Source organism: Alexandromys fortis, unplaced genomic scaffold (genome assembly GCF_014885135.2).
Source record: "Alexandromys fortis isolate MF-2015 unplaced genomic scaffold, M_Fortis_MF-2015_v1.1 scaffold_524, whole genome shotgun sequence".
NCBI lineage: Eukaryota > Metazoa > Chordata > Mammalia > Rodentia > Cricetidae > Alexandromys > Alexandromys fortis.
This window is the reverse complement of record NW_026068393.1, coordinates 30,320-41,215: the sequence shown is the minus strand read 5'-3', so window position 1 is coordinate 41,215 and position 10,896 is coordinate 30,320. Positions and strand designations below refer to the sequence as shown.

The following is a 10,896-nucleotide window of genomic DNA, read 5'->3' as shown; positions in this document are numbered from 1 at the left end:
GCCGGTTGCTCCTGCAGAGAAGCCCAATGACCACATTGGTGCTGCAGGCTCCCAACAAGCCTAATGTGGCCCTGGAGCCCACATCCTGCCTGACACATGTGGGGTGTGACAATCACCCAATGCTTTCCAGTTGTTATCTAAAGGTTTTCAGGATGGGGCTTTTGTCTGCTCTGGCAGATGTTTTCCAAGGTAATGAGGTGATCCTTCTGAGCTCCGAGACATGCCTCCTGCTGTTGAACAGACAGATCTGGAGGATCTGTTTGTGTTTAAATTATTTTTAGCCAACAAATATAACAATGTGCCTCGTTATATCTTCACACACACCTGCCCTTGTAATTCACCCACATCCATATCCTGTTACCCTCCCCGCTTCCTCCTCTTCCCTCCTGATGGTCACCTTGCCAATCCCACAGTCCCCTGGGGTGTCCATATATGTGTGTATACACAGAACTGGGTTCTGCGATAATAAAAAGCATGTAACCTTTGTCATTCTTTGGCCTCTTCATCTTCTCTTGTTCCCTTCCTCCCACCTTGAGACACGGTTCTCACTCAGCATAAAGTGAAGTTCCATGTAGATGAGAAAAGAAGCAATATTTGCAGCTCTGGGTCTGAAATATTTTATTCACCAAAAAGATTTTTTTCTAATATTTTCTGTTTTCCTTTCTGCAAATAACATAATTTCATTTTTATTTAATCTGAATGACATTTCATAATGTACATATGAGTATACATATCTTACAGATATATAACATATATTAATAATTATTTGGCAACATGTGAGATGCAAACTGACATTTTAGTGATTCAGGAAAATAATTAATTCTGAAATGTCAAGTATTGGAAAACTGTCCATCAGGTTCACATGGTCACCTGGACACAAGTTTGCGTTGGTAGATCAAGCTTAGATTCAAGGCCTTGGGCACCATTTCCTTGAGGTTCCAGCATCGCAGGATCATCCCAGTGATGGAAAGTCCAGAAGACGACAGGATGCAGGCAACATTGCTGCGGTCACTACAGGTGTGTAGCAAGTGATCCAGCCGCAGTCTATGAAATGAACAGTTTCTCTGCCTACAGGTGTCAAGGTGAGGGAGGAGCACAGGGCAGGATGCAGAAGTCTCGATTCTGCTCCCTTCACCTTCAACTGGGGTGTCCTGGGCAAGGGTGCTCGAGTCACCCACATGCTTTTACCTGCCTGAGGTTCCTGGTGGAAAGGCACCCACAGCTGGGGTGTCTGAAGACCCTCTCTCCTGCCCCCTGGCCTCTCCTTTCCTCTCACCTTTGCCTAAGCTCTTGCCTCCTCCACACTCCCTCTATTTTCTTTCTTACCTCTCCTCCCAACTCTAAAGTCTCTCCTTTCTCCCCACACCTGGTTGGTGGTTCTTAAATGTTGCGAGTCAGAGACTTGTATTACCATAATTATCATAAGTCAGGGCACAAAGAAAAAGTGGTAGATCAGTCTTGTCTGCCTAGGGTAGTACTTGGAGACTCCTACAGATCCCCCATCTTCCCAAAGACCTAGGAGATGCAGCTTGCACCTTATGAGCCAGCATCCCACACTCACTTCCTCCCCTGGCTCAGTCTCCCTCCCCATGCTCCTTCCCTGCAAGCCTCCTACAGGTGTTCCTGCCTGTCCCTAGTGTCACCTGCTCTGAGAGCAGAGACAGCATCTTTACTCTGAGGATTCTGGTGAAGTAGTGAAGGCTGAGTTACCAAGTCTAGGAGCCCAGTTCTTCAATTTTGACAGGCTGAGTGACAATCACAGACAGGGATCAAAGAGCTTAGAGAGAGTTCTCACATTTCCTGGTTTGACGCCAACGGATGAATCACAGGTTCTCCAAAACTGAACTCCGTATTGAGAGTGGAGGAATCCGCTCACACCGCAAAGGTCCACAAAGAGGAAAAGTTTAGTGCGACCACAAGCACTGAAATTTGGCACTCTCAAATCCACTTGCGGAGGAAATCTCGTGACAGCCACCAAGCCCCTGCTGTGGGAGTCTGTCCCAGGCTTGAACTTTCCTGTTTCGTCCAGCAGGTGTCCACAGCACAGCCAACTCACAGTAGGCATCGAGCCGGAGAGAGATTCATTGGAGCAGTTTTACAGGTAAGTGAGCTACACTCCGTGGCAGCAGGCAGCATTTACCATTTCAACATTTTTATCCCTCTCTTTCCCCATGCCCACCCAGAATTCACTCTGCTGGCTCTGGGATGAGGAGGGGCACTTCCAGCGCAACACCCAGCCCTGGAGAGGAGCCTGGTTGCTTTGACTCCTTTCTGGAAACTTTGGCTCCTGTGCATCTTCATAGACTCCTTCACAGCTGCTGAGGGCTTGGAAGTTTAGGGAGAATGGGATGAGAGCAAAGTCCCTCGGGCTGCTCGGATTGGAGTACTTACAGATCCCTGAGAGAGGAAACCTGGGTTCTGAGAGGGTCAAGCAGGGGAAGTGAGGCAGGGAGAAGAGGTTATGCACAGGTCAGGCTTGTGCAGGACTCCAGGTCCCTCGGGGAGGGGGGGGGGGCTCCATCTTCTCAGAGACCAGACTCTGTAGAATGTTAGGGGAAATTTGCCATTAGACAGGGAGGAACTGCATCCCAGAACTGAAGAGATCTAAGAACCCGAGAGTCCTGAGAATTTTTTTTTTTTTATCTAGAATGAGAACATGATCTTCCAAGAGGCAAAGCATCATCCTAACAGGGAATGCGCCAGGGTTATTTGTTTCCCAAGAGGCATCGTCTCCCACTCTTGTGTCCCCACCCCATTTTATTCCCTCCTGCCGAACGGCACTGCCTGCAGAACTAGGGGCATCTGTCTGAATGCCATCATTTCCTGCTAAAGGTAACAACAGCCAAAGTTGTGAGTTAAGCTCTGAGAGAATTTTCTCCAGTGAACACTCTAAAGAATTTTACAAGAAAAAACTAGTGTTTAAACCAACTCAAAGGTTGTGGGAGATCAGTGAGTTTCATTCAGGGACCAGAATTCACGGACTCCAGAGTCCAGCTTACAAGTTGAGGACTGCTTTCCAGGTAGATGCCCGCAGGAATTTAAGTCATAAAATTTTTCATAGTTACGGGCATGAAATTAGAGAGCCTGGGTTAGCCCACGTTAGCCCCCAGATTTCCTATAAAATGATTCCACACCAGCTTCCTTGAGTTTCACTTTTGGGTGAGATATAGTTCCTGCCCCTTTTAATGTTGGGGACTGGACTAGGGATGCTGGCTTAAAACAAGGTGCTGAATGGGAGGTGCTGGGAGGAAATGAAGAACAGATACTGCTCAACAATGAATAGTACAGGGTGGGGCTGCAGCTTCTAACTGGGCAGAAATGAAACTGCATTTCCCATAATCTTACAAGACTTTCGGTTTTGTTTTTCTCTGGTCTCCCTGTCTCCTATCTACCCCAATGCCTACCTTGCAAGCAGACTGTGGCAGACAGAATCTTGCTAAAATATAGCCCAGGTTGTCTTCAGACTCAGTTTTGCAAGTGCTGAGCTGACAGGCATGCAACCCCAACCCCCCGCCCCTACTCCCTGCTTCCCCTTGCTTTGGGGTGAGATATCATCTGGAAAGCCCTCAGGGAAACTGGTCCCAAGTTTGGGGCAGCATCCCATGGAGGAAATAGGATCTACCAACATTAACTTGTTGTGATAAGGAGAAGAAAGATCAGCATGGCAGAAGCAGACATCTCTCTGCTGTCTGGGCACAGCGCTGTCACACTGAGACTATTGTGGAGCTCTGATCTTAAGCACAGATGGCTGTGTCCCATTGGTGTTCCTCTGCCAGGAGTCAGGACTTCTGCCTCAGCATCTCTTCCTCTAGAATGTCTTGAGTTCAAGTCAAAAGCTTTCTCCTCTGAGGGCTTCTCTGAATGAAGATCTATCAGGAAGACATCTTCGCGTTCCTAGGCAACCCTAAGGAATGCTGTGCATGGTGCAGTTGGTTCTAGGTCTGCAATCACAGTGTGATCTCCTAGAGGCACTAGATGCAGCTCTATAGGCTTGCCCAAGATAAACCCGGTAGAGCAAAGACTGAATCCATCCTCTAGGGCATCATTTTCTAGTTCATTTCCAAATTCTCGGGTGTTCATCACTTGACCCAGTAGTTCTGATTTCCAAAGCTTCTCTCTCCATGCACATCGCTGTATGTACTCAGATGATTCTTTGCTAGTTTACAGACCTGAGACAGAAGGCCCAGTATGGCCTCATGGTTTAGACTAAATCTTCATTTCCAGAAATTCCAACTCCTTCATCACATGGTTTTGCTCCTTCGGAGTTCCACTTCATACTTTCTGGATCTGTCTCTGTTTTGTCTACTTGTTCTGGCCTCCCACCCATTCCAGCAGATCTTGATAGATGCCTGAACTATGCTGTGTATAGGACTAGGGACTCCATGAGAGAACTCTTGGGCTTAAAGAAAATCAGATGTGATTAGCATACCCAAACCTCAGTCACACTGAGCCATGACGCTAGTATAGTTGGAGTAACAGGGGACTCCGTATTCTCACATTAATGTTGCATGTGGGATTGGGCAGCGGGTTAGAGTCTTTTGAAGAACAGTTCGTGAGCCGGGCGGTGGTGGTGCACGCCTTTAATTTCAGTACTTGGGAGGCAGAGGCAGGCAGATCTCTGTGAGTTCGAGGCCAGCCTGGTCTACAAGAGCTAGTTCCAGGACAGGAACCAAAAAGCTATGGAGAAACCCTGTCTCGAAAAATCAAAAAAAAAGAAAAGAAAAGAAAAAAAAGAACAGTTTGTGATAATTATGCAAACTTGATTGTGAATAATATATGACCCCATGGAAAAGCAAGAATCCAAATTCTCTCCTTCACTTTCATATAGGATAGCAAACCACGATGAGTTCATGTCTGTAAAATATTGAAACCATTTAATATAATTTAATTTTATGTATAGGTTGGGCACAGTATATATCAGGCAAGTGTCCTTTCACTGAGGATCCCCACATCCTTGGGACTCATTTGATGATGCTGTTACACTTGACATGATCATCCACCCATAACAATAGCAGAAAGAACCTCATAGATGCAAACTTAAAAACAATTGCCAGTAAATTAACTTTTGTGCTAAGGTAACAAAGTAATAGGACGTTTCCATGGTCACAGTTATTCAGGAGACCGAGGCAGGAGGATTGCTTAGGAGTTAAAGCCCACACTGGGCAGGAAAAAAAACAAGGGAAACCATCCTGAGTACTCTTTCTCCCACAGAAACATTAAAAACCAGAGACCCACTGAATTATAAGTCAGAGGTTGACGGCAACAACATGTATGCCAGATCAAAAAGAAGTCAGTTTCAAAACTGGGAGAGCTCAGGCTAGAAAGATGGCTCAGTGGTTAAGAGCACTCGCTGCTCTTGCAGAGGACCAGGGATCTGTTCCCAGCACCCACCTATAGACAAGCATCCAGTCCCAGAGGATTCAATGCTGTCTTCTGACCTCTATGAACACCACACACAGTAATAGACACACATGTATGCAAAATACCCATAAGCACAAAATAAAAAAAAAATAAGATCTTAAGGCAACAGCAACAACAAAAGTAGTTAACAGGTGTCATATCATTTTATTCTCCATTTGCAGAACAATGGACCATGCTGGCTCTTAAGAGGAAAACCCTGGCGGGTGAGAGGCACAGAGACCCAGCCTGTGTCATTCTGACACCGATCTGACAGAGTGGCACAGTTTGGTGGAATATGAATATAGACATTTTTCCTTACAGTGTAGGTGGCAAAAGGTCAAAATGAAGATGCCGTCGTGGTCAGGATCGAGGGACGGTCCTCTTTTGTTTGAAGACCGCCAGCGTCTCACTGTGACATGACATACAGCGTGAGCTTAGCTATCTGGAGTTCCTTTTATCAGAACACTGGGACCATTTAGATGGTTCCACCTTGTTGACCTGGTAACCCCCCAGAGGCTTCATGACCACAGGAGTAGTAATTACAGCATCAGCTTCGAAAGGAAAGAAGCCTAGTGATTCTGTTTGAACTGTAAGAACCATACCTCCCTGAAAATATGTGGCGGTCTAACAGGAAGAGAGGACCACAACTCAGGTCGTCCTCCCTAAGATCAATGGCCAAAGTTTGTGGGTGAAATTTATTCCTAGAAAGAAAGAAAATAAATTCCCTTCTCTATTGTTCTGTGTCCCTTAGGTCCCAAGGGACAATTTTGCTAAGGGACCCTCCATGAAGTAGACACCTGATGAATGAACATCTGAAATTATTCAAGAAAAAGTATCAGTGGTTTTATAGCAAACCTTTACTTCTTTAAGGAAAAAAAAACATAGGCAAATTGTCCTTGGAGTTTATTGAAAGACACAGAATTCAAGTTGTATCATATTAAATATTAAGAAGGAAATAAATTACTGATAAGATGAAGCTAAAATACAGATGGATCATAATGAAGGACCTGAGAGTCACTACATATGTGTGCTATCATGGCCTCATATCTATCTCCAAATGGCCTGTTCCCTTACCTGCTCACTGCGCAGTGCCATGGAACTCACCCAGTGAACAATTTTGCTGTTAGCTTCTCAGTATAGAATTTGCTCTACCTCTTCAGCCTTATTCTAATGGTTCTGCCTGTCTTCCAGGAAAGAATTTCCGTCTGGGAACAGAATGGCTGGGGTGGAACAGAACATCACCATCGATCCTGAAAGCACCTCCGCTGAGCTGGTTCTAAATGTAGAAGTCACTCTTGGAATGAAAAGTGGGAAGGAAATGCAAAAACATAAGGAGGAAACGCAGGATGGTCTTGGAAAACAGAATACAAGCATTTTAGCTGCTGTGTGTGCTCTGCTGAATTCCCAAGGAGGCAAGGTCAGGGTTCAAATTGAAAATCAAAACTGTGATTACGACAAACACAGAATAGGAGAAGATTTGGAGACCTCTTTCAAGGCTATTATGCCACTTGCTCAGAACCACCTAGACTTCAAACAGGAAGGACACTGCTTTGTCATCTCTGTGAAATCATGCAGTCTGGATAACTCTGGTTTGAAGCCTGCCACCATTGCCACCAACTTGTACGTGAGAAACGGGGCCTCCTGTCATCCAATGGACTTGCATACTGCTCTGCAATTTTTCAAAGACCTGGAGAACCCTGGATTAAGATCTCCAATAAAAACAATGTTGTCTGACAAAAGGCCTTGGGAAGATGTGCGAGAAGAACTCTGCATCCCCGGACAAGAAGAACTCCAGGGGCAAGAAGAGCTCCACGTGCAAGAAGAACTGGATGTGCAAGAGCTGGCTGCGGCTTTATTCAACCAGGCAGAACTCACAGAAGAAAAATTCTCCTTTAGCGAATCCAAAAATGTTGAATGTAAATCATTCAAAACAAAAAAGTTGGTACAACGAGTTAAAGGTATTCTCCCTAAAACTCTGTCTGCATTTGCCAACACTGACGGGGGATATTTGTTCATTGGTTTAGATGAAAAAGAAAAGCAAATAGTTGGTTTTGAAGCGGAGAAGAGCCACCTTGTGTATCTAAAGTCTGAAATAGAGAAGTGCATCCGGAAGCTGCCTGTCATTCACTTCTGTAAGAAGCAGGAGAAGTTACAGTACACATGCAAATTCATCCCAGTCCTCAGACAGGGAGCCGTGCGCTCATATGTGTGTGCGCTCAGAGTGGAGAGATTCTGCTGTGCTGTGTTCGCTGAAGAGCCTGAATCCTGGCACGTGGAAGACAGCTGTGTGAAGAAGTTTACCACTGAGCAATGGGTCAAGATCTTAATGTCTAGCAGGCCAGGGTCAGAAAGGGAGATTAACAATTAGGATACATTTAGCTTGGGAAGTTGGAAGACTTTCTCTTTGGAATTTGAAACAAGATCATTAGTTCTGACTCTACTCAGTTAGTGATTAACAGCGGAGCTGAAGTCTCCACTGCTCCTGCCAACTACCTGGGACAGAAATTCCTCTCACCCTGGATATTACACCAACCACCTCTACTCCTGTGTAAAGAAAGCTCCAGCATCTCCCACCTGAGCTCCATTTCAGGCAGTAAGCATTTCTTTCAGCAGTCTGGGCCTCGGTTGTTCGCTGTTTCTCTCCCCACCTTTTCCCCATTGACTCTTCTCCCTGAACCATCCTGCCTTCCACCAGTCACATTATTAGACATCACACAGCCCTAGAGTTTGTGATGAGAAAAGTACCTTGCGGTGTGTCAGGTTTGCAAAAGAAAAACCTCCAATGAGGCCAGAGCAGCACCAGCAGCCCCAAGTCTGCACAGTTCCCAGCAGCTGCTGCCGTCTCCACCCAAGCTCACCATTGCTTCACCAGCCTCCCACCTTCTTTACCACAGCTTTTCAATAAATACACAGATAAACAAATACAAACCTCAGCAATGTGCTCACAGGAAACAATCTTCTTCGTGAGAAACCGTCCATTGATTTGGGCCCAATTAGATCTAGTTTAGAGATGAGAAAGTTTTGATTTAAATTTTAAAATTCCCACAGAAAATCATGGAACTAATAAATTTCAACTCCAGGATCCAAAGCCAAGGCTGCCCGACCCCAAAGTCAGTGTCAGCCTCCATGCCTCTCTGCCTTCCTGGACAGCACAATCAGTGACATGCAGTGATGTTGGGATTCCCCTCTGTATGCTGTGATTACCATTGATTAATAAAGAACTGTTTTGAGTCTATAGCAGAGCAGGAAAGAAGAGAGCTAGGTGGAGAAACTAAACTGAATGCTGGGAGAAAGGAGGCAGAGTGAGAGAGAAGCCATGTAGTCCTGCTGGAGACAGACGGTGGAATTTTACCCGGTAAGCCACAGCCACGTGGCGATACACAGATAATTAAGATGTAAGAGGTATCCAATAAGAAACTGGAGCTAATGGGCCAAGCAGTGATTTAATTAATACAGTTTCTATGTGGTTATTTCGGAGCTGAACAGCCAGGAAGAAACAAGCAGCCTCTTACTGCAGTGCAGCTCCGTGTTGACAGTAGTGGTCTGGTTTATGCTGAGAAGAAGGAATACACTTATAGTATTTCATGTCAGCCAAATTGATTCCTCTTAAGTGCCACAACCTTTTCTCTAAAACCTAATATTTACCCAAGTGACTTACATAGAAGGGGATGCTCAGAGAAATGCATTATCTTCACTAAGAAATTTAAAAACATAATTGTCATCAAAAATTCTGTAGTGCCGCACTACAGAAGACTAGAAACAGAGAACCATAAAAGAGAACCCATTCTTGTTCTACCCTGATCCAACAGACGGACCACAGCTGTTTTTCACTCTTTTTGTCTCCATGCCCAGAAGCATCTTGGCTGAGTTGTCATCGTGGGCACACTCCACCTGCTGCCCCTCAGGGCTGATGTTCCACAGCCCCTTCCCACTCTGCAGACAAAGCATCTTCCAGGTCACAGCCTAGGCATAGCAGGTCCTTGGTGCCTTTGAGCAATGGGGGGGATGGCAATGCGGGTTTTTTGTAGCCTGAGATGAGGCCTGTGGGAGAGGAAGAGGCTGGTGGATTAGCACTTTACTCCATTAAGTCTTAAAATCCAGGACATGGGAGGATTCCAACACTCCAGGGCACTCGACCACAAAACAATACAAGAGAGACACATTCCCCGCCCCACAGGTCACTGTGAGAAGCTGGCACCCGTGACAATTGTGTCCTCCGTGAAGAGTGGCAGTTGACAGGTACAGAATCCAGGAGGTCCGTAAGCAGATCCCTGCTTGCCCAAAGGTTACTAGACAGTGGCTGCATATGCTACCCCAATTTATGCTGTTTGACATAATTATTTGAACTAAAAGCAACTGAAAAACTGCAGATGCAAGAGACACAATCTAATTCTTTCTCCTCCTAGAAACAGATGAAAACTCCCCCAGGCAAGGTGCCCTCCCTGTAGGAAGAAACATGCTTCCATGGGAATCTCAGAGAAGAGCATTCTATAGCAAACCTTTCTTATTTATAATCCCTTTCTCACTGCATTCTCCCTTTGCTCCTTTGCTATCCTTTCCCACAACCTTTCCCCCCCTCTTATTCTCTGTTCCTTCTTCCCTTTGGTCTTGTTCTACTTCCAAATAAATCCGAATTTTGCATATAAAAGAAGATGATCCTGCTGGGTGGTGGTGGTGCATGCCTTTAATCCCAGCACTCGGGAGGCAGAGGCAGACAGATCTCAGTGAGTTCGAGACCAGCCTGGTCTACAAGAGCTAGTTCCAGGACAGGCTCCAAAACTACAGAGAAACCTTGTCTTGAAACGAGAGAGAGAGAGAGAGAGAGAGAGAGAGAGAGAGAGAGAGAGAAAGAGGAAGATGATCCATATTTCTCATTCCAGGTCTGGCTGATTTTACTAAACAAAATAATCTCAAGCTGTAGCCCCTATTCTGGGAAAGAGAGCATCACTTCATTTTCATCATGGTTAAGTAAACCCTCGCTGTGAACAGACGTCAGAGTTTCTTTATCAAGTCCTCTGTTGATGCGCACTGTCCTAATTCCACATCTGGTCTATTGTGAACGTTCTCCAGGTGACCCGGATGTGCCGGTATCCCTGTCATCTACAGACTTAGATTCTTTCAGGCTTCGACACAGGATTGGTGCAAATGCATCCTGTGGTGGGTTTTGTCCTCAGTAGTCTCCACAGTTTTGTTTCATGATTGCTCTAAGTTACACACACATAAACTGTTATTATCCTCTAGGGAATGGACCAGAGCAAGTAGATGGAGGGAGGGGAAGAGATCTGTTGTTGCTATTCTAGTATTTTCAAACACAAGTTTTCGATTTCTTGACAATTTCATACATATGAGCAATGTATCTTGATCATATCAAGCTCCAGCCTCTCCTGAGATGCGCCCTCCCCATCTCCACAACATCTCATTAAAATATAATCCGCTTAGTTCCAGGACGGGCTTCAAAACCACAGAGAAACCCTGTCTCAAAAAACCAAATATATA

The 10,896-nt window shown here is 45.4% G+C and overlaps 1 protein-coding gene across 2 annotated transcripts; it reads left to right on the top strand.

Moving 5' to 3' along the window:
- The first annotated feature begins 652 nt into the window (after positions 1 to 652).
- LOC126495569 (ribonuclease SLFN12-like) lies at positions 653 to 9,702 on the top strand. 2 transcript variants are annotated; one of them, XM_050133166.1, is made up of 3 exons: positions 653 to 2,101; positions 2,648 to 2,832; positions 6,592 to 9,702. In XM_050133166.1, the coding sequence occupies exon 3, from the start codon at positions 6,617 to 6,619 to the stop codon at positions 7,766 to 7,768; it is 1,152 nt and encodes a 383-aa protein (XP_049989123.1). In that variant the 5' UTR covers positions 653 to 2,101; positions 2,648 to 2,832; positions 6,592 to 6,616; the 3' UTR covers positions 7,769 to 9,702. The 2 variants fall into 2 exon arrangements, with proteins under 2 accessions (XP_049989123.1, XP_049989122.1); XM_050133165.1 differs by lacking the exon at positions 2,648 to 2,832.
- The last annotated feature ends 1,194 nt before the right edge of the window (positions 9,703 to 10,896 follow it).

What these genes read in the sequence shown, in the direction of transcription:
- LOC126495569 (XM_050133165.1), top strand. Translation starts at nt 6,617, where the DNA reads ATGGCTGGGGTGGAACAGAACATCACCATCGATCCTGAAAGCACCTCC.